We start from the raw sequence: 24,417 nt of genomic DNA on the forward strand, positions 1-24,417 counted from the left end.
GTCTTTCCCATCCTTATCTCCCTCTCTCTCTGTCTCCCTACTTCCTTTCATCTATTGCTTCTAAGCCTTTTCTTCCGACTAACACTCCAGCCCACTACTTTGTAGTTACTGTTAACTTATCTTTGTATCACCCCCACCCCCAACCCACATACAATTTAAATTTTCAACTCCACCAGTACTCCATTTTTCTTACACATTAAACAAAGACATAGAAACGCAGTTAAGTGGAATAACACACAAGTGAGAAAGTGCAGGAACAAACAACAGTTTTAGATCAAAGATAAACTAACTGGTAGCACTACACAAAACAAACGATACATATTTAGCCAGAGGGTAATAAAAGACAGTAGTGATGCTGCATTATGCTGAGTTTAATATATAAAAAGCATACTTCTGCGAAGCAGTGTGGAATTAAGCCAGAATCAACGGCACAAAACGACGAAATAACCCTTAAACGTGCAAGCACATGGCGTTTCCTTACGTGAACGGAAAACCGGGCATGAAATACCGTAAGTAAAGATCATAATCTTCTGTAACGAACTGTTTTTCCATCCAGAAAACACATCAAAATGTTAATACGTTCCATTACAGACCACTCAAGACGTTTTATTTCACGGGAACGAAACGCTTTTCGTGGCAAAAATAGGCATTTGCTTGTAGTTGCTAAAATACAATTAAAATATCCTCGAAAAAAACTGTGAATAGTATGAACAATATGGCTACACAAATGAAAATTTCATTATTTAATTAATGCCTATTTGACAACGTAACTAACCGCCACAGCAGCACGATCGAAAACCACGCATGTTTTACGGAAATGCTTCGGGAACTCAAATGGAAATCGCTTGAGGGAAGGCGAAATTCCTTTCGAGGAACACAGATGAGAAAATTTAGAGAATCGGCATTTGAAGCTGACTGCAGAACGATTCTACTGCTACCAACATGCGTTTTGCGTAAGGACCATGAAGATAAGATACGAGAATTCGGACTCGTGTGAAAGCTAGTAGTTTTTCCCACCCTCTCTTTGCTAGTGGCTTGCGGAGTACGTATGTACATGCAGATTTAACAATTTAATTTCAGTATCTGGATAGATATTATTGTCTACGACCTGCTAGGACCATTAGTTTACGTTCACACGTCCGTGGAATTTATAGAAAACACTCCATCTTTTCTTCTGGAGAATGTACCTTTAGCAGCACGACGGGTAATGTGGCTGATGCATGATGGAGTACCAGCCTACCCCCGTATCATTGTTCATTAACACTTCAATGACATCTTCCCCCGGATATCGGCAGAACAAAGACATCCTTTTGCCTGGCCCACGACTTCGTATTTAAGGGGCCATCTGTAAAGCGTTCTGTATGACGAACCAGTTTTTCACATCCAGATCCTAGAACAGCACAACCGCTTAGCCTGTTACGCCTTTCGGCACCAGCCGAAAGTTTGAAAGAGTGAAAAAAATTCTTGATGCGGCGTGTCAATGTTTGCATTGCACCTCATGGCAGCCACTTTAAAATTTTTTTGTAATGTAGATGTAATCAGTACAATGTAATGTGTAATACAATACATCATTACTAACAGTTGTTCTAAGCATGTTCTCACTCACTTCAATGAAATTTTCTGACTTCTGATTCCGAACTATACCAGCATCGTACGGGCTCTTACAGTAATGTAGCAGTCATTGGCATACCTTCGCTGCATAATTCAAATCTTTAAAAATTTCTGAAAAACTAACTTCTCAGCGACATAGCCGAGCTGACATTGCAACATCAGCAGTAAAATCTATTTATACACAAGATTCAGTTTGGTCCTAATTCTGACTTGAGTCTGCAAAGAACTGAAATGTGTATTAACTTATAAGTATTCGAGTGATCTTCCAGTATTAGTATTGCTTCAGTCGCCTTTGTAATGTAGTCATAACCAGAAGCAGAGTAGTAGCAGTACTGAGACCGCATCCAGTGACTGCTTGCTCTAGTGCTATATTCTCTGTCTTATAGATTTACATTGATTAAAGATGGGCAGGAACTGCACATGTTGTGTACACATGCTGGGGGAATTGACCACTTTCCAGAAACATCTGGAATCTGTGGTGGTAACGGTAGACAGGTTTCAGGCTGTCGTCCTGGGCTGCTGTGGCGTTGGGACATCTGAGGCGATTGCTTTGGCACCATCGTTCGACTCTCTTACTTGAACTGACTGGCATTCTGAGCTCCGCACCAAAAGATATTGATAGAGAAAATGGAGAAGATCCAGGGATAAGAAACACGTTGCGTCACAATTTCATTTAGCAAGCGTGAAGGTGTCACGGAGGCGCGCAGGCTACTGCAGGGTCTGGCGGTGCAAGAGGGGTGTTCCGTATCGCGATGCGATACGTTTCGTTGTAAAAATTCCGAGATATACGTCACTAGAAGAGACAACCAGTATATTGCTCCCTCCTATATGTACAGAATGTTTAGAAAGAAGTTTTGCACATTCTGAGAGGTGCTAGTATGGACCAAAATACGAAGAAACTGGCATGTAAACATGGTCTCGACAATGCATATGTTAAGAGTCATGGGCACTTGTTTACCTTTGCTACTGTGAGACTTACCTCTTCTACTGCAAGCTCCTTGCTGTTACGAACGACTTACAGAATGCAGTAAACAAATGGCGACACTTACCTCTGTCATCTTTCATGGATACGGCACGCATAAAACACCTGTTTTGGTGTTATTGTACACCGAATTCAGAGTTATGGGTATGTGCAGCGTACACATTAGTTCTAATGAAGCCAGGTTGTGTTGTGATAATTTTATGAGATTGTTTTACATTGTAGTTTTATCTTTCCACTTACCAGTATCATGAAAGCCCATTATACAACAGGGAAATGGCAGAAACGACCGTCTGTTATGGTCTGTATAGCTCACTCAATCCAAGAATATTTAGAAATGACTTCGATAATACTACGAGAGGAAAAGTCATACTCTCTAACTTGAGAAAATACTGATATTGTTATTCTGTATGATCTTTGCCTTGCTGAATAATTCAAGTGAGAATAAGTCTCTGTTATTGAAATAAACATTTCTTTTATGAAGTAAATGACAATAATTAGAATTTTATATAAGTCGCCTCTGGTATTTATTTGAATCAGGTTCAAGCGGAGGCTTCTGAAACGGCATCGGCTCTGTATGGTTGCATTAAGACCGTTTTGATATACGTAAATTCATTTTGCACATCGGTCCTCGTGCATCACTAATGAATCGAGTAGTGTCTTGTTTGCAGACACGGAAATCGCGATCGGTCGGCTTCCTCGACACTACCCCACAAGCGTTCGCTAGTACAATTACTGAGGCCACTGCTGTTTACAAAACTAACTTCAATTTAAAACGGGAGTGACTCAAGGTACTCAAACTACATGAATGAACGTCAAGACTTACTTTAGTGCCGTATAATTAAGATGAAACAACTCACACTTACATCACGGTAGAGAGAGAATCTGAATACGATACAGAATTGTGAATTACCGTCTTCTGCCCATTATACTGAAAACAAGCTAGGCACGACTAGGAACTTTAATTAATAGTATCTTTGAGATACTGTTACTCTTTGATAAGTTATAATCTCATCTTCGGGACTTTGTCGTAACATTAACTACTTATAATCTTTTGTTTCACATATGTAACTTAAAACAAAGCTTAAAACCAAAATAGTTTACGACGGTGAATCAAGCTTTACAGTAATAACAGATGCTTACTGTGTGCTGTATCGATAAACAATAACAGAAAATACGCTCTCATCAGTTTACTGCATTCTGTAAGACGTTCGTAATAACAAAGAGCTTACAGTAAAGTTCTCATAGATCTTTTGGCATACATTTTGCAGCCCATTTTTACTGTTTTTTTTATCCATAGTACCACCTCTGAAAATATGGAATACTTGTTTTACACTCAGCATATCGTGACAAAAAAGTGAAGGTAGAATTAAGAGATTCAAATTTACACGGAAGCTTAATAAAAATCTTTCTCGCCATGCGCTATTCGCTACTGCCATAGGAAAGGGAGGAAGTGTCAGCAGTGGACAAGGTACGCTCCTTCGCATAAGGTGGCTTGCGGAGTACAGATGTTGATGTTCATATGGACAAGGAAGGAATGTTGATATGAATGATATCAAAATTAAATTACGACTGGCATTCAGTAAGTAATGCAACACACTTTTATTTATGAAAGCACGTTGGCTTTAATCGACGTTACAGTAACCATATTATTCATTATTCATCACAGTTTTTGCTGCAAAATCCTATTTTTCAACATAACGACTGAATAATGCAAAGGTCTAGCGGCCGACGTCGGTGCCAATGCCTTTCTACGTCAATAACCTCCCCATCATTCACGTACTACTTCCCGGCGAGTGCATCCTTCATTGGGCGAAAAAGACTGAAGTCGGAAGGTGCGAGATCCGGGCTGTAGGGTAGATGAGGAAGCACATAACAGCGAAGTTGTGTGAGCTACTCTCGGCTGCACATACTTCTGTGACGATTTGCGTTGTCGTGGAGAAGGACAATTTCGTCCTATATTTTTGATTTTTGTGGCGACGAACACGCGGAAGTCGTTTCTTCAGTTTTCCTGAGGGTAGCATAATATTCTTCAGAGTTTACCGTTGCACCATGAGGGAGGACGTCAAATAGAAGAACATCGCCTTGGGCTTTGCTGGCTGAGGGTGTGGCTTTGAATTTTTTCTTCTTCGGAGGAGAGGTGGTGTGGCACCACCACTCCATGGAGTGCCGTTCTTTTTTTTTCCCGAAGTGATGAACCCACGTTTCATCACCTGTGACAATTTTCAGCAAAAAATTGTCACAATCAGCCTCATAACTCACAAACAATTCCGCGGAGATGGTTCTTCGTTGTTCGTTATGGTTTCCTGTTAGGCGGCGAGGTCCACAGCGGGGAAACACCTCTGAGTACTCCAACTGGTAGCCCGCTCGGCTAGCCGCGCAGTCTAACGCGCTGCTTTCCGAGCGGGACAGCGTGCCGGTCCCCGGCACGAATCCGCCCGGCGGATCAGTGTCGAGATCCGGTGTGCCGGCCAGCCTGTGGATGGTTTTTAAGGCGGTTTTCCATGTACCTCGGTGAATGCGGGCTGGTTCCTCCTATTCCGCCTCAGTTACACTGTGTCGGCGATTGCTGCACATACACCGTTTCCACGTACGCGTACACCATAATTATTCTACCACGCAAATATTTGGGGTTATCCAGAATGAGATTTTCACTGTGTAGTGCAGTGTGCGCTGATATGAAACTTCCTGGCAGGAGGATTTCTGTAAATGTAAGGTAGGTGACGAGATGCTGGCAGAAGTAGAGCTGTGAGGACAGGGCGTGAGTCGTGCTTGGTTAGCTTAGATGGTAGAGAACTTGCCCGCGAACGGCAAAGGTCCCGAGTTCGAGTCTCGGTCGGCACACAGCTTTAATCTGATAGGAAGTTTCATTTGGGGTTATACTCATCTCGTATATGACGTTCCCGGGGGGGAGGGGGGGGGGGTCGAGTGGTGGCTAAACCGCACCGCAAAATAACCCTGGGTTCGGTTGTGGGGCGGTGGTGAGATGTGTGGACTGCTGTGTCCTGTTGTGGGGTTGTGAACCACTGAGAGCTATAGCGGGACGAAGCCTCTCTGTCGTTTATAGGTCCCCGGTTTAATACATACATACCCCAGTTGGTGGATGAGTGTGTCAGCATTAGCAACAGAGCCGTCTAGTTGTGCACCGAGGTGCCTGACTGTGGTCCCCCGAATGAGAGTGTCAGTACGTTCCAACATCGCAGCTGGCACAGGTGTGTGCGGCCGGCAGTCACAACAGATCGGAACGGTTTGCGCGACATTGTTGCGATGATAACAGACCCCTCGCTCAATGACTCACCGTGCTTTTTTTCACTTCCAGGTGTCCGTACACATTCTGCAAACGCCTATGAATATCTGCGATGCTCTGGTTTTCCGCCAAAAGCACGTCTCTGCTTGGAACACAGCTCCGTTACAAACGCCATTTTGAAGGCTTCGTATAGCGCCACCATCTACCGGAGCTTGATGAAACTATAGCAGCTGAAACGGGCATCACACCAAATCCCGCATTTTTTCAGCGGAAATTGGACGAGAAAAGGAAATGTGTTGCTTTGCTTCTTGAACGTCCCTCGCATATAGAGAAAAAAAGCCATCCTATCATACTCCCCACGGACACTCATGACGGCATCGTTGTCTCTAATGAACAGTCGCAATCGAGCAAAACATACTTGGTTCTGCTGGCTAAGAAGTTTTCGAACTACTCACTTCCGTATGCCGTGACCCTCTGTAAAAGTCTGCAGTGGAGCACCGCGTCAGTCGCATTCCAGAAATCTAGAAATAAGGAATCTGCTTGTTGCCCTTCATCCATGCTTCGCAGGATATCGTCAAAGGAAAAGGCAAACTAGGCTAGAGTGGGTGAGGCTTGCTGCCAATCTCATTTTAATTGTGAAAATCTTAATAATATCAAAGTAGGGATAGGAACATGTTGGAGGAAATTTACTGTCGCGCTAGGCCAGTTAGTACTAGTATTGCTAACAGAAAGTCTTACAGGCCGTCGCTCTTCCCGCGGATCATTAGCGATTGTCTGTAAGTCCATCTTTATACAGCCGTCTAAGTTTCAAATTGTTATTTTCTTTGAGCAACCATTTTCAGACTACCTGTTTAACGTCCAGGTCCAATTAAAATAGGCCGGCCGAAGTGGCCGTGCGGTTAAAGGCGCTGCAGTCTGGAACCGCAAGACCGCTACGGTCGCAGGTTCGAACCCTGCCTCGGGCATGGATGTTTGTGATGTCCTTAGGTTAGTTAGGTTTAACTAGTTCTAAGTTCTAGGGGACTGATGACCTCAGCAGTTGAGTCCCATAGTGCTCAGAGCCATTTGAACCATTTTGAACCAATTAAAATAGGGTCCAGCATTCAGTGACTGGTATCCGTAGACTTCTGACGCAGCGATCCCTTCGCTCAACACTTGCCGACAAGTCGGCAGGTCGGAATGTCATTCAATGTTGGACCAGAGGTGGAAATTTTCTTACACGACAGTCAGCGCCCCTGAAGATGGCGTAATTTAGCGCCGAAATTAGTTGCTCAAATAAAATAACACCTGGAAATGTAGACAGGTGAGAGGTGTTTTGATTCGACATTCTCGTTCGCGATTGAGTGATGGTAGGAAAGCTTCAGTGGTATTCAGAGTTACCTCCATCAGAGACCAAGAGGTGGCGTGCAGAGTGTAGTAGTAAATGTAGACATGGACAAGGAAGGAATGTTGATCCGAATGATATTAAGTTATTTGTATAGCCCCGTCTATGTAGTTGCACAGGTGGAGCAACAAGTACTGTTCCGCGCGTCCGGCCTTGGACGGCAGCGGGTGGCGCCGGCGTCCCACCCCCGCGCTTTGTGGCGGCGCGCCCTGCCCTGGCCACGATGCCCTCCCACTTCCTCTCGCCCCCCATTGTCTTGAGCTAGCCCGTGTTCGGCCCTTTGTCCCCGATAATCTGTATGCATTTCATTACGGGGCGGCGGCGGTGGCGGCGTCGGCGACCCCTGCCTCGGCCTCCACTCGACTTCACTTCCTCCCACCGCCGCCGCCGCCGCCACCCCCACTGTGCGCTGCTCGGTATGTTAGTTATTCCGAGGCGCGCTGCCGCCGTGACTAACGCGGACGGGCCGACAAAACACGCGTCACCGGCCTCATTGTGAGACAGCCCGGGCCGCGCGGCCCACGTGCGTAACGGCGCGTCACAGCGCCCACCGGGACACAAACACCGCGCGTCGGAAAACACGCCGAGGCGCCGGACGGCTGCGTTCCGGCGGGCCGGTCGTCGCCCCGGGATTTTTCCAGGCGCCGTCTCGGAGATTAGAGTGCTCTGCCTTTTCGGGAGCGGTACTGTAGCGCGGTCGTGTCAACGAACTGGACACGTGTCGCTTCCATACGCTCCGCAGCCTCAGAGGCCAAACAGAATGCCTTAGCAAACTGTGTGTTCTAGATCTACATCCATACTCCACAAGCCACCTGACGGTGTGTGGCGGAGGGTACTTTGAGTACATCTATCGGTTCTCCCTTCCATTCCAGTCTCGTATTGTTCGTGGAAAGAAAGATTGTCGGAATGCCTCTGTGTGTGCTCTAATGCCTCTGATTTTATCCCTCATGGTCTCTTCGCGAGATGTACGTAGGGGGGGGGGGGGGGAGCAATATACTGCTTGACTCCTCGGTGAAGGTATGTTCTCGAAACTTCAACAAAAGCCCGTACCGAGCTACTGAGCGTCTCTCCTGCAGAGCCTTCCACTGGTGTTTATCTATCATCTCCGTAACGCTTTCGCGATTACTAAATGATCCTGTAACGAAGCGAACTGCTCTGCGTTGGATCTTCTCTATCTCTTCTATCAACCCTATCTGGTACGGATCCCACACTGCTGAGCAGTATGCAAGGAGTGGGCGAACAAGTGTACTGTAACTACTGTAACGTAATTCCTTCGTTTTCGGATAGCATTTCCTTAGGATTCTTCCAATGAATATCAGTCTGGCATCTGCCTTACCGACGATCAACTTTATATGATCATTCCATTTTAAATCACTCCTAATGCGTACTCCCATATAATTTATGGAATTAACTGCTTCCAGTTGCTGACCTGCTATATTGGAGCTAAATGATAAAAGATCTTTCTTTCTGTGTATTCGCAGCACATTACACTTGTCTACATTGAGATTCAGTTGCCATTCCCTGCACCAAGCGTCAATTCGTTGCAGATCCTCCTTCATTTCAGTACAATTTTCCATTGTTACAACCTCTCTATATACCACATCATCATCCGCAAAAAGCCTCAGTGAACTTCCGAAGTTATCCACAAGGTCATTTGTGTACATTGTGATTAGCAACGGTCCTACGACACTCCCCTGCGGCACACCTGAAATGACTCTTCCCTCGGAAGACTTCTCTTCATTGAGAATTACATGCTGCGTTCTAGAAATCCTGCATACTCAGTTTGCTAGACAAACGATCAAACAATTCATGATTGTAAATTTCATTACAACAAGACAACTATAAATGCTTAGATAGATGCGTCGCAAGCAAAGGGCGATATACAAAATAATCAGTCTTCTTCAGAATAGACAAACACAAGTCTGTGCTACATAGAGATTTGCTAATGATGAGGCTACGATGCGTCGGCTAATGAAGTGGTTGAAGCTGCTATCGAAGTGGGCTGCCACCACCCAGGTACGGCGCTTATGTCCACTTCACCTAGGGGCCACTGCCATCGCATTGTCGTCCTGGAGGGAGGTCGGCCAGTGTGCCTTTGGCTGACCTCTTCTCACAGCCTCCTCTTCTCTGCCGCTCCCGACTGGCGTGGCGGCGCTGACTTTACGCGGTAGCACTATGTTCCCTATTACACTACCAAGGATACACGAACTGACAAACTACCTTTGGGGAACACTGTGATCGTCGGGTAGCGAAAATCATTACATTGTACTCTCAGCCTATAGTCACATAAATATTCTGTTTCAGAATAAAATTCAGTCATCATATGCAAATATATTTTTATTTCTCTTTACCAGCTTCGACAGTTTAATATTATATTCTCAGAAGCCCACACAAAATTAGAAACATTACAAATCTTTAAACGTTGGTTATGCGTTTATGTAAAGTGTAAGAAGTATATTACAGGAAAAGGAGAATGCTGGAGGTAACGTCACCCGATTTCCCAGGAACTTCGATCAGTGGAAGACGAGTCAAAATAAGGGAGTCTCTGCTTATCCGTATATACTTGACAGTTTCTGAGAAAACGACGGTCAAATGTTTTCGAAGTATTTCGCTTTACCGATTACGACTAATTAATTTTGTCATCTTCTGAAGCCTACAAAATTGGTGATATATAAATCTTTAGACGTTGGCAATGCATTTATGTAAAATATAAGAAGTATATTACAGAAACTTACTCAGTATTGGTTTAGCAGATGTCAGTAATGTCTTCATAGTATCATATGTCCGGGTTTTTATATAGGACAGACAGGGAGGGATTTCGTGAGCACCTGCTCAACAAAGGAGGTGAGAATTTATGTAAAACAACTTTTGCAGAACATCTCAAAATCGAGATACACTCTTCCTTCTCCATCCTTTGCTTAGCATGTAAATTTTGTTTACGGTTGACAAGGGCTACAAAATGAACCTTTTAAAAGAATTTGAAACATATAAACATTACCATCGAAATTCAAGAGGTTTCCTGAACGATCAACTTGCACTGAAAAATATACACTATTTTGATTACATGGCATCTCTTATAAAAAGTGAAAACTAGCCCAGTCCTTTAATATACTAAAATAACGAATTTGTTTTCAAATGTGTTATCTATAACTTCTTTGCATCTCTTAGATATACATTTTATACGCTTTTGTATATATTTCTGCTGCTGGAACAATAGCTTAACATGTAAACAGATGTGATGCAGCTACTGCAAATTGTCAATCTGTGTTTAAAATAACCACATTTAGTATGTACGTTTTTGACATATCACGGCATTATGCTTCTACGAAGGAGATTTTGATATTTGCTAAAACAATACTCACGAGGGGGAAAAGCCAAATACCATCGCCCGATTTCCCGGAAACTTTGTTCAGTGGGAGGGTCAAAAGTCTTCGAAATATTTTCAGTACTTTATTTGCGTTTAACCGGGCGATATTATGAGTCGAAATGGTGGTTCAGCGGTAGGTGAACGGGAAGACGGCGGGACAGCGCCTTCTTGTTGCTGCGGATACCCCCAGAAAAGATGTTATAAAAAATAAATAAAAAGGAGTATTCTACCCCTTCCTTTCTCCCTCCATTTTTTTCATAGAAACATCGATGGCCTGTTTGGGTTTTCTTCACGGGCGGGGCCTCAAGTGGTGGCAAAAATTCGTCGTAGTTAGCTTTTACGGTGAAAGTGGCGTTGGCATTAGATATTATTTTTGTTTGTAATTTAGAGAGGTTTTGGGGACTAGCGAGGGTATTAGGACCCCACACCTGAGATGGAAAAGGTGCAGAGGCAAGGGGCAACGTTGTTAGCGTTGCGCCTTCTTAATTTTTCGCCCCGTGTTCGAAACCCTATTGTTTTTCATTTTATTTTATTTTTATTGTTTTCATTTATTACATATGTTCGTAGAAGATTACTACACGAATGTTTCTCATCAAATTGGGGAATACAAGGGCGCTATATTAATTGTAACATTACAACTAGGTTTCACAATAAGTGTCACACATTTATTACAGATTACACATGAGCATGTCTGTTGAGGGCTTACAATGTTTTCAAATTCTCAAATTCTGATATTTCATTCTCATGTCAGTTCTTATATGTTATTCACATCCCTATTCTTTAGCAAGATTGGATCCATTCCCTTGGATGATACCGATCATAGACACATTCGCAACACAGATATTTCACATTTCTTCGTATGACTCTCAGTCGGGAAACGAACGTCATTAACACCGGGGAAGATTTCTCGGGTTGGCAATAATTTTGCGACAAGCCATGCATACATAACATCACTTATCCGAAAAGTCGCGCTTTCAGTCGATTAGGAGTCAAGATAAACTACAGGAATTTCACCGAAAACAATTTCAAAGAATTTTCTCATATTTTTAATTCGTTCATGTGACAAAGTTATATCAATATACAGTTGAAAATATTCGTGTAGTAATCTTCTAAAGACACGGATATATAAATGGAAAAAAGGTAATAATCGGGTTTCCAACATGGGGTGCAAAATTAAGAAGGCCTGACGTTAATCACTGTGCCAGGATTTCGTCTGAGGTTATCGTGGGCTAAAGCGCACATCAAGTGCTTGAAAATAACACGAAAACTTTGACCTTCATTTTTAAGTAACGGATAAGCCGAGACACATGTTTGCTTATTTTGACTCCTCTCCCACTGAGCATAGTTTCTAGGAACTCGACTGATGGTACTTGCCTCCTTCTCCTCGTGAGTATTGTCTTAGCAGGTACAAACCTTCTTCATAGAAGCATACTGCCATGATATGTCCAAAAACCTGCATCTTGGAAGATGTTATTGTAAACATAGACCGACAATTTACAGTAACTGACATACATCTATGTACATGTCAATCTGTTATGCCAGCAGCAAATAACATACATAAAAATACATAAAAAGTAGGTCAAAGGCATATAAAGACGTTATGGACAATACAAAAAAAAATGGTTCAAATGGCTCTGCGCACTGTGGGATTTAACGTCTGAGGTCATCAGTCCCCTAGAACTTAGAACTACTTAAACCTAACTAAACTAAGGACATCACACACATCCATGCCAGAGGCAGGTTTGAAACCTGCGACCATAGCAGCAGCCCGGTTCCAGACTGAAGCGCCTAGAACCGCTCGACCACAGCGGCCGGCTACCAAGAAAATCGATAGTAGGCGCTGGATCAAGCACACCTATCAGGACAGAGGCCAAAGACAGACTCACAAGCAACACGCTGCCAACGCCCTCTCGACCGCAAGTACCTTGACTGCCGCCGCGGATTGGAGGGTTCAGTCTCAGCCACTAGTTCAGTCTCAGTCACTAGCTCAGCCACTGAATCACTAACTTTTATTCCATTTGGCGTCTGTCTGTTCACATCACCTGCTACTAGAGTGTATAGCGACCAGAGTAGTGTTTACAGTGGGTCTTGAAACTTAACTATAGTGATACTTAAGTTTGTAATAACTAGAATGCCGATACTGTCTGCAAGAGGACACTACAGTGGCGACGAGAACACCACAAGTTGTCCACTTACAGATCAGCACTGTAGTTACAGTTTAATTTGTAGATCACCAACTACTTTCGCACGTAGCTTTGCGTTTGATGGAATAGGAGATGCCTATGACGGGACTGCAGTAGGCGGTGGTAGGATAAAAAAATGGTTCAAATGGCTCTGACCACTATGGGACTAAACTTCTGAGGTCATCAGTCCCCTAGAACTTAGAACTATTTAAACCTAACTAACCTAAGGACATCACACACATCCAGGCCCGAGGCAGGATTCTAGCCTGCGACCGTAGCGGTCGCGCGGTTCCATACTGTAGCGCCTAGAACCGCTCGGCCACCCCGGCCGGCGGTGGTAGGATAGATCTTTCATCTGTGTCTATTGCACTTGGATTCACGTCATGGCGAAGTTTGCCTCCCTCAAAGTAGACGTCAAGGGCTGTCATCATAGATGAAAATACGTGATAATGTTTGGCGCTGGGAAACTGCAGGAGCTGTTTCGCAGGCGGCGAGGGTGCGGTCATGCGGCACTTCCCCAGAGCGTGATCGTTGGCGCGGGGCGCACTTGATGTCTGCGTCAGCCGGGCACCTCCGTACAATGCGGCCGCGGGGGTTCTTTGTGCGCGCCGCGGGCCGCGACAAATTGGCCCGTGTAGCCGCGCTGGCGCCCCGGGGGGCCACAGCTGCCACGCTTATGCCAGCCCACTGCCCGGGCCAGCGACTACTGTGTACTCTACTGTACTGTGGGCAACCCGACGCCACGCGTGGGACTCTTCGCTACCAGCACTGCACCTACCGCCACCGCAAAACTCTTGGTCGCTACGAGGGCTACTCTTACAGTTTACCGTCACGTTGGAAAATTAACGATTCGTACACGTCTGCAGTTCTGGTACGCACTGATATCTCCATGGTAATGTCCAGCAGCCGGCCACTAGGGGATCCAAAAGAAAATGGCGCAGCCCATTGATAAATTGATAAGGTACACTACTGGGCAGCTAAAGAGGTCATCTGGTACATGGGCGCGGATCCAAGTGAGGGAGAGGAAGGGGCGAGGGAACTTCATAGGGGTGATAGACATTCTCCACTCAACAAATAAATAAATAAATAAGCAAATAAAATAAAAGAGAAAGAAATGAAAATAAAAAGTCGTTTGGAGAAGAAATTTTGATTTTTAAAGACACTGACGGAAAAACATTCCTCCACCTGGAAAAACGACGTCGATTTTTATCCGATGACGGCATATGTCACCTGGAGGAACAATAGATATGCCGATAATGACTTCAGCGTCGTTCACCAATAGATAGAGTACTGGCCTAACTACTTGAGCGCTATCTGTGTCTACCTTTTAACAGGGAATGCTCACAGCCAGAAGGTTCAGTGTAGTGAAGCATGCAGGCAACCATTACACTACGAGACACTACTGCTTCCAATGGAGCAAGTTTGAAAGAGATCAAATTTTGGCCTTCCGAGAGGCGGGATGGTCTTTCCGGAGAATTGCCACACGAGTTGGGTGATGATGTTAAGTTTGTGGGGTGCTTAACTGCGCGGTCAGCAGCGCCCGTATCAAGTCCCAGTCCTCACACAGTCTAATCTAGCCACATTCACGAATGAAGGTGAAATGATGAGGACAACACAAACGCCCAGTCCCCGGGCTGAGAAAATCCGCAAACCTGCCGGGAATCGAACCCGAGACCCCGTGATCCAGAGGCAGCAATGCTAGCCAAGAGACCACGAGCTATGGACCACACAAGTTGGACGAGCTGCGTCAGTTGTGGAGCGATGCTGGTATGGGTAGTCACGTGGAAATGCTCACACATGTCGACGAAGTTCTTGACATATACGCAGCACAGACTGCGCCAAGTTCGTCGTTCTGTTCAAATGGTTCAAATGGCTCTGAGCACTATAGGACTTAATATCTGAGGTCATCAGTCCCTAGAACTTAGCGCTACTTAAACCTAACTAACCTAAGGACGTCACACACATCCATGCCCGAGGCAGGATTCGAACCTGCGACCGTAGCGGTCGCAAGGTTCCAAACTGAAGCGCCTAGAACCGCTCGTACACAGCGGCCGGCCGTCGTACTATAACAGCAGCAAAGGTAAGTCCTAAGATACCACAGCACAGATAAGAGGGCTTTTGAGCCCAACCGTGTCAATACAAACTGTTGCGGATTAGTTATTACCAGCAGGACTACAGGCACGACCTCTAGGTCGTCTTCCAGTCACGCCGCAGCGTCGGCGGGCACGGCTCGACTGATGCCGTCAGAGGATCACTTGGAAGATGTGATGGCATGGCGTGGTCTTCAACGATGAAAGCAGATTCTGCCTGCACGGAAATGAAGGTCGTTTGCAGATACGACGTAGACCTGGTGAGCGCTGTCTCGTAAAGCGCATTCGTCCAGGCCTTATGGTCTGGCGTGCGCTAAGCTACATTTCGTTTACCTTTGCAGACTAGGCGCGCGGGATTAGCCGAGCGGTCTTGGTTGCAAACTAGTGCCTGGTAACTGCAGAATGTTGTAACACCCGCTCTGTTTCCGTTCTTGCAGTAGGAAGGAGATGTGTTGTTCCAATAGGATGATGATATCGCCCTACACACTGCCCCTGAACCTCAACGTACTGAAACTTCCGTGGCCAGCTCTATCTTCGGACTTGTCTCCAATCAATCACGTGTGGCGCATATGATGGGACCAGATATGACTCGTGCGACTCATCAATCATCAACTCTTACAGAACTAGGTGAACAGCTTGAGCAGGTGTAGCACAACTTTCACGAAGTTCAATAAACATCTCTATTGGCTGAACATAAGCGCACCGTCTATGTGTTTACGGAGGAGGAGGACATCCAAATATACATCCCTACAATGTCCTCGGAACATGTATCAAATAAACGTACTTGTAAGTAATCTTTGGGCTCTTTGTCAACAGTTCCCAAGCAGTCTCTAAACCTTGTTAGCATCCAACGATGCAGCAACCTATAAAGTACTGTATGAGCTTGTCAACTGTGCCAACTTTCCGATATAGCATCCTGTGCTGCTGATCTAATATTCTTCGTGGTTATAAGTCCAGGGGAAGACCAAAGCACAATTAACTGACTATAATACCAAGTGCCACTCAGCAGGATGTTACCAGTGACTCACCATCGCCTAGCTTAACCACTAAAGATAGAGACATGAAATTTGCAGAAGGTGTTTATTTCATACTGTAGGCGTCGTTTAAGAAGGGATTTTTTGGTATTCCGTCCCTAATGGGGTGAAATAGGGAAGGAAAGGTTTTTAGAAAACCCATCACTGTTAAGGCAATTTTGAAGTTACACATACGAAAATTTGTATCTGATTTGTCGGTCAGAAATAAAGACATATCTGTTTCAGCATTTTTAGAAATTTATCGTCTATGGATGTGAAATAGTGGGTGAAGAATTTTTTAAATGAATTATTAATAAAGAATTACTAATGTATTTTTAAAGCTACATCTACGAACACTGGTATTTGACTTCGCGGTTGGAAATAAAAAAATACTTGTTTCACTGTTCTTGGTGAAACCTTCCCGTCTCCTCTATACCTCTTTTGTTACGCAACCTTCCATGAAATCTTCCCTTTGAAATTACTTCTCTTTCTCAGTCTTCGCATACAAATTTAAATGCTGCTTATTAAAAGTGATTTTCTGATTATTTCGACAAAACATAGGATGTGTCACCGTCGTGGCCTCCAATAACCCAAAGCTGTTCCTTACCTTTTTTACTGTTACTGGATCGCCATCTGACTGCTACATCTAACTGCGACATGAATATACTTACTCTGTTTTACTATACTCTATTAGCAGCTGGTGGGCTGTCATAATAAGTGGCTGTATTTATTACCAAAGCTGACGTTATTCTTTAATAGCAAATCTGACGTTATTCTTTAATCAATTCGACTGAAGTTACGTAATTCATAGTTAAACTTTTTCTTGACAACCATAAAATTTTGCAAAGTTTTTCGTTGATGGTTTTTGGGATGGGTTCTAATCAGTAATGCAATATTGCTGTCAAAAATTAATTATATTCTGAATGAAATGATTTTACAAACGTTTAAATGGGACTTACTTTTTACAATAATCTTGCAACTAGCATTGCGCAAACATACCTTCAGTAGTCTTGAGTTTAAAAAAAAAAAAAAATAGTTCAATAATATTAGCTCCTCTTATGACAATAGTTAGCTGATGTCTCTGTACATCCGTTTATAATCTCTTGTAAATCATAGCTGCTGGCTGGCAGGCACACCGCTCCTCTCAACCTCCCGCTTCAGACCTGCTACCGACTCGCTTCACATCTCGCTTACTACTAACTTCCTACGAACGCTAAAGTGCGGTCTCTCCAGCCAACAATGCTTTCTGGTGCAGACAATCCCTGCTACCATTACAAAATGTATCAAAGCGCGGTCTTTCCCGCTGTTTTCTTAAAATGTATCCATACGCGGTCTCTCCCGCCCTTTTTAAAATTATGTCAATGTGCGGTCTCTCCTACCAACAATACTTTGGTGCAGACATTCCCTGCTACCACAATTATTTCCAACATGACAAATATTAATTATTCCTACTTAATCCTATTAATAAAATATAAAAATCTGTCATAAATTGTGGTTTGACAATAGACAATAGAAACATACACGTCTTAAATTGGAAGTTCAGCTTCTAAGGGGGTGAAATACTGGATGAAATTTCTTATGGAATTATTTCATTATGCAAGCATTTTTAAGCTACATCTATGAAAATTTTTATTTGGTTCCCCCGATACAAATAAAAAAAAATACATGTTTAACTTTTTTGGAAATTGAACCCGTAATGGGGTGAAATAGGGGATGAACATTATAAAGAAAATATGTCGATGTATTAGAAAAAAAGTTAAAGTTAAATCTACTTCAATTCTTGGTTAAGTATAAACAAATATTGTCCTTAGGGATATATTTTGCATGCAAATATTGGCACTATAAAGCAGAATGCGTGATTAGAAAAAAAACTTAGACTCCAGCTACCAGAAGCACTTTTTGGGTAGAAGTACATTCGGAAAAGACCATGTCTGTTGTCTTAATTAGTGTGAAAACTTTAGAAGGTGTTGCAGTTTATGAACAACACAAAATTTCGATTAAAAGGAAACAAAAAATATTCGTGCAGACCACACAGCCGACGGGAGCGAAGCAGCCGTCACTAAGCTAGTCTGTACATGACTGCTATACTCGAATCTGGTTTTTGTATACTGTCCTCATGTTCCATCTAGATTGTACTTGTAGAATTGCACAGATATTCAATTCTCTATCTGCAGCTTTTCAGACAGTTATTACAGACCATACAAAAGACCATTTTATTGTTATTTAAGGTAAGTAGAAATTAACGTATATTGAATCGGGAATAACCCAAATGTGTACCAACGGCAATGTATCATTTCTTATTTTGTTACCGGTAGGATTTTTATACCATAGTACCTCTGTGTGTCCTTTGTTCCATTTCCGTCTTGTTTACTCGTTTCAGTATAATGTGCATGTAAAATTTGTATTAACACGAAATCTACGTTTTGTTATGCCAATGTTACTTTGCATCATGGTGCGCCTTAAACTTATGTATGCTTTGAATTCTGAAAACCAACTGTTGTATAACATTGCAGTGTTGATATGTGATATGGCTCTATGGGCACATACCGAAAGTCGATAAATTTTATATATATATGGACCTATGATTTGGTCACACATATAAGAGTGAAAACAGAAGAAAGAACTTCACTTCAGTTTTTGTGGAATGGTGTCTGGGTGGTCACAGTAGCCTGCCCTGAAGTAAAGTATATTATATATAAGAATATATATATATATATATATATATATAATATAGATTGGTGTCATATATATTATGTTGGTGTCTGGGTGGCCACAGCGGCTCGCCCTGAAGTAAAGTATATAATTTATACGAATATATATTATATAATATTTTAATTATATATTATATTATGTATAAGAATATATATATTCTTATATGTAATATACAGGGTGATTCAAAAAGAATACCACAACTTTAGGAATTTAAAACTCTGCAACGACAAAAGGCAGAGCTAAGCATATCTGTCGGCGAATTAAGGGAGCTATAAAGTTTCATTTAGTTGTACATTTGTTCGCTTGAGGCGCTGTTGACTAGGCGTCAGCGTCAGTTGATGCTAAGATGGCGACCGCTCAACAGAAAGCTTTTTGTGTTATTGAGTACGGCAGAAGTGAATCGACGACAGTTGTTCAGCGTGCATTTCGAACGAAGTATGGTGTTAAACCTCCTGATAGGTGGTGTATTAAACGTTGGTATAAACAGTTTACAGAGAATGGGTGCAAAGGGAAAAGTTCTGGACGGCCGAGAACGAGTGATGAAAATGTAGCACGCATCCAGCAAGCATTTGTTCGCAGCCCAGGAAAATCGACTCGCAGAGCTAGCAGAGAGCTGCAAATTCCACAATCAACTGTATGGAGAGTCCTACGAAAAAGGTTAGTTATGAAACCTTATCGTCTGAAATTGGTTCAAGCACTGTCTGCAGCTGATAAGGTTAAAAGAATGGATTTCTGTGATTTTATCCTTGCTCAAACGGAAACAGATGAATCTTTCGTTTCAAAGATTGTGTTTAGTGATGAAGCAACTTTCCACATTAACGGGAAAGTCAACCGTCACAATGTCTGTGTATGGGGCACTGAGAATCCGCGGGAAACATCTCAGTATGAACGTGACTCGCCTAAGGTGAACGTTTTCTGTGCCATTTCAGCCAATAAAGTTTTTGGTCCCTTTTTCTTCGAAGGTGCTACTGTAACTGGACTACAGTATCTGGAGATGTTAGAGAATTGGCTGTTCCCTCAGCACGAACAAGAAGCACAACAATTCATATTTCAGCAGGATGGATCGCCACCACATTGGCACTTATCTGTCCGTAACTACCTGAACGTCAACTACCCGAGGCGATGGATCGGCCGCCAGGCAGCCCGTGACAGAGCACTTCATCACTGGCCTCCAAGAAGCCCTGATCTTACCCCCCGCGATTTTTTCTTATGGGGGTATGTTAAGGATATGGTGTTTCGGCCACCTCTCCCAGCCACCATTGATGATTTGAAACGAGAAATAACAGCAGCTATCCAAACTGTTACGCCTGATATGCTACAGGGAGTGTGGAACGAGTTGGAGTATCGGGTTGATATTGCTCGAGTGTCTGGAGGAGGCCATATTGAACATCTCTGAACTGGTTTTTGAGTGAAAAAAAACCTTTTTAAATACTCTTTGTAATGATGTATAACAGAAGGTTATATTATGTTTCTTTCATTAAATACACATTTTTAAAGTTGTGGTATTCTTTTTGAATCACCCTGTACTTCAGGGTGAGCAACTTTGCCCACCCAGACACCATTCCACAAAAAGTGAAGTAAAGTTTTTCTTCCGTTTTCACTCTTATATGCGTGAGCAAATATTTAATACCGACCACAAGAAAGGATCTGAAGAATTTAAATAATTTTTACCTCAAAGCAGTCTCCTGTACTTGGAGAGAAGATTTTGCAGCGTGACAGTTCAGGATCTACGATGCGCAGCATTTAGGTTGTCTGAGAGGAATGATCTCAACCACAGTTTTAATAAGTTTTAATAAGGAGATCATAGTGGCTGGAAAAAGGTGGATGCTGGCTTCCGGGAAAGGTTTCCAATTATTAAGACTGTGGTCGAGTGCCCAAGACCTGCAGACACTGGGCTCAAGGGCAGAGTGCGGGCCGTGGTGGGGACGAAAATAACTACTTGCGCGAAAACTGTGACTCATATTGTTTCAATCATTTTACGTTTCTCGGTAGGAACAATGAATTTCATTGAAAAAATAAATATTAATTATATTATGGAGTCAGTATTTTACTCTCACAGTGTAACTTGCACTGTAAACAAGTTCGTGATTTTTTTCAATACAGTTCATCAAATTTAAAACTGGTTTTCTCATTTTTCATAGGCGTCTTTAGCTATGCGGCAATTGTGCACTATCCTTCCGATCATAACAGCCATTCAGGCATTTTTCAGATTTTTATTTGGATGCTTTCCTTTTGTCCTACAAGAATGCAAAAACATATAGAAGGACTGTCTGTGCAAGTAGTGATTCTCGAGTTCCTAGACCGACTGCAAATTTCCGTCCTCCCCATATCAATATCCAAAAACCATAGCTACCTATCTGAGAACAAGGTAGCATGTAGACTACGAGTCTCGAAAATGGCGAGGAGTTATGTAACTTAGAACTACATTTCACACAGTATACTTTTGAGTTACTAGTAGTTGTGAGTGCACACTTCGATTTTATGTTGTGAACATCATGACATTATGAAAGTAGTGTGCGTTTCTTTCTATTACAGTTCCTCAATGAATGGCGTCAGATATGTGATACTCCAATTTTCTGACGTGTGTCTTCAAGGCTATAGTTCCTGAATTCAAATTTATTGGACATTACGCTAAATCAACGTACTGATCTGTCAGGTAAACAGGTTATTGTATAAAATTCTTAATTTATTTTGTGGTAGCGACAGTTAAACAATTTAGTATTTTGATACTGAACATGTTTCATTGTTATTATTATTAAAATCGTTCGCATTTGTAACACGTTTATTTAGGAAGGTAGGGGGTGGGGGTCGTGAAGAGACAGAAACAGTTGCAAACTGTGACTCCCATGAGAATCGTAACGCCGGCCGGGGTGGCCGGCTACAGTCTGGATCCGCGCGACCGCTGCTGTCGCAGGTTCGAATCTTGCCTCAGGAATGGGTGTGTGTGATGTCCTTAGGTTAGTTAGGTTTAAGTAGTTCTAAGTTCTAGGGGACTGATGACCTCAGAATTTAAGTCCCATAGTGCTCAGAGCCATTTAGAATCGTAACCTGGATCCAAGCGTGCTGCTACGGCCGACCAGATTCAGCTGCAGCATTTCCACATTCTTCGACGATATTCCACTTTATCAATAGGGAGAGACTGTTTCCACATGAATAGCCAAAGGAAATGACGTCAAAGAAGCGTATCCGAACACTAGCGTCAAATATACGATGGTCGTTCAATAAGTAACGCAACACTTTTCCTTTCTCGGTGAGTTTAGTTCAAAAAATTCCAGAATTTACTGTGGGACATCGCGGAATATTCATGCTTCTGCCTCTATAGGTTCATGAAGTTCCTACAGGTAGCGGTGGTATAGGTAGTCTTCAAAATGACGTATGTAATGGAGGAGCGTTCCAATCAGAGAGGAGTCATTGAGTATCTTTTGGTGGAAAACCAGAACTTTGCAGATATTCATAGGAGTTTGCAGAATGTCTGCGGAGATCTGGAAGTAAACAAAAGCACGATGAGTCGTTGGCTAACGCGTCTGTCATCGTCAGAACAAAACCACACAATCCTGTCCGACCTCCTCAATGCCAGCCGGCCACCCACAATTGTGATTTGTACAACGTTGGGTCGTGCGGATACTCTCATTCGAGGTTATCGACGGCCACAGTCAAACACATCGCTGCTCAATTACACGTTATTGCTGCAGCAATATGTTGGCTCCGACATCGACCAGTGATGGGGTACCATGCAGGCATACTGGCTCTCCGAGTAAGGGGACGTAAGGCCGTCGCATTGAACTGAGATTATGTTGAAAAATATGATTTTGTAGCTAAAAGAATGAGGAATAATATGATGTATAGGAATCCTTATTAAATGACCCTTATAGATGTGCAGAATACTGACATTTAAAACGGAATAGTTCGTAAAACTCAGGTTTTACCCTTAGGTTCCAACGTAACTTCCACCTCGGAAGTCGGTACTTTCTGAGAATACTCTAATAAGTTGATTAACGATCATTCGACACATCCTTCAGCCGTTCATGTGGAAGAGAACGTAGCTTATAAATGGGCTGCACCGTTTTCTCTTCATTCCCCTGGCGGCGTGCTACGGTACTGCATCAGAGGGATTTCAATGTATTCCAGGACTGTATACATGTGCCGATAAAGAAACGAAATATATATGACGCATTTTGTCTCCAACCGAAACGCGTGAATTGTGATGGGACGAGTTTGACTCTTCAACCAACACCTCTTACAGAACTTTTGTGAATTAAAAACAGTCTTGGCTGCAATTTTTTTGTGTAATAAGAATGCGCTTCGCCTTTGTGGGTTTCCCAGATTCGGCGTTCCTGTGTGGGTTGCTTTGCGAATGCTGTTGTCCTGTAGCACTGGCAAGCAAGATGGTGGACGCCTGCACTCGGCTTCTCTATTCAAGTTGTTGGGTCTTTCGCCTATTTCCATCGCCTCTCCAATCTTCCTCCTCAAGGTAAGTGGCCATTTCGCCAGCAGGCAGGCTTCTCAAAGTACAGTTTGCCGCACTCGTCCTGGTGTTTGGCCACCGCTAACTTGGTGTTTTGTATGTAAATTAAAGATGGAGACGGGAAGAAAAGAAAGGAAAGGCGACGGATCACTGCTGTCAGCTGCACTGTGACATTACGCGGAATAGGCAACGACCGGACCGGGCGGGATTCGAACCCGGAATCGCATGAATACTAGGCAGGTGGAGTAACTACTACGCCATCCGTGACACAGTGTTATCGCTACTGCACGGACTATTTCGGCTCGCCTCACGGCAGTCCACACTCCCATCGGTCGCCACCTATCCACAGCCCCTATCCATTTCCTCCATATTCACACTTCCGAGATTCCCACAGGAGGTCGTCGTGTTTGTGCATTCATACTGAAGAAGGTGGATTAATTGCTCAGCTCGGCCTATCGAATTATGTGAATGTGTGGTGTCCGTTCTTTCGGACATGTCCGAGAAAACAGACGCCACACATTCATATAATTTGGTTTGTTGTCTTAGACCAGGCCTGGTCGAACAACGCTCAGCTAGCGTGAGCGCTGCGGCCAAGCTCCTTCCTAGCCTTTAACTCACGAGGTGTGGTCTCGCAGACCGCGCCAAAATTTTCGGACTCGCTCTCCAAGGCCAGTTGTCGTGGAATGCTTCTATACTGCCCCTCCAATTCTTAAATTGCAAGGCCTACAGTGTTTTGTTGGCGGTTGCGTTATCGCCTGCTGTCTTTATTGTTGACGTGTGTTACTAATAGGTGTTGGAGTCTCCTAGACCACGCCTCGTGAACTACGTACCTGTCTTCTTCAGTACGGTACCGTATAGCTCAAAATCTGCTGGCACGAGCCCGCAGCTCGTGGTCGTGCGGTAGTGTTCTCGCTTCCCATGCCCGGGTTCCCGGGTTCGATTCCCGGCGGGGTCAGGGATTTTCTCTGCCTCGTGATGGCTGGGTGTTGTATGATGTCCTTAGGTTAGTTAGGTTTAAGTAGTTCTAAGTTCTAGAGGACTGATGACCATAGATGTTAAGTCCCATAGTGCTCAGAGCCATTTGAACCATATTTTCCTGGCACGAATGTGTCATTTTTAAGTCTCCCGAGTTTGATGAAATTGTTAGTCGGTCTATGGAGGAAGGTGTCAGTGATATATACCAAGAAATGAACGAAAAAGGCGACGATTTTACATTAGCCAGTGATCACAGTTCTGCTATAGAACAAGAGCATCATTCAGAACTTTAGAAAAGTTATGATGGGGATCTGTCTGTTTCTTCAATGAACTATTTACAGTGTCTGTTAAAATCGAATGTGTTCTGAGCGGTTATACGGAAAATGTGGTT

The 24,417-nt window shown here is 43.4% G+C and overlaps 1 protein-coding gene across 1 annotated transcript in view; it reads left to right on the plus strand.

The window, feature by feature from the left end:
* The window catches only part of LOC124712157, a 227,206-nt gene extending 205,964 nt beyond the window's left edge, over nucleotides 1–21,242 (plus strand). The window contains exon 3 of the mRNA XM_047242454.1: nucleotides 21,122–21,242. Coding sequence (XP_047098410.1) covers nucleotides 21,122–21,194 — 73 coding nt within the window. The 3' untranslated portion in view covers nucleotides 21,195–21,242. The remainder of the gene's footprint in view (nucleotides 1–21,121) is intronic.
* Nucleotides 21,243–24,417: the final 3,175 nt, after the last annotated feature.

The sequence above is a fragment of the Schistocerca piceifrons genome, chromosome 8 (genome assembly GCF_021461385.2).
Source record: "Schistocerca piceifrons isolate TAMUIC-IGC-003096 chromosome 8, iqSchPice1.1, whole genome shotgun sequence".
NCBI classification, from domain to species: Eukaryota; Metazoa; Arthropoda; class Insecta; order Orthoptera; family Acrididae; genus Schistocerca; species Schistocerca piceifrons.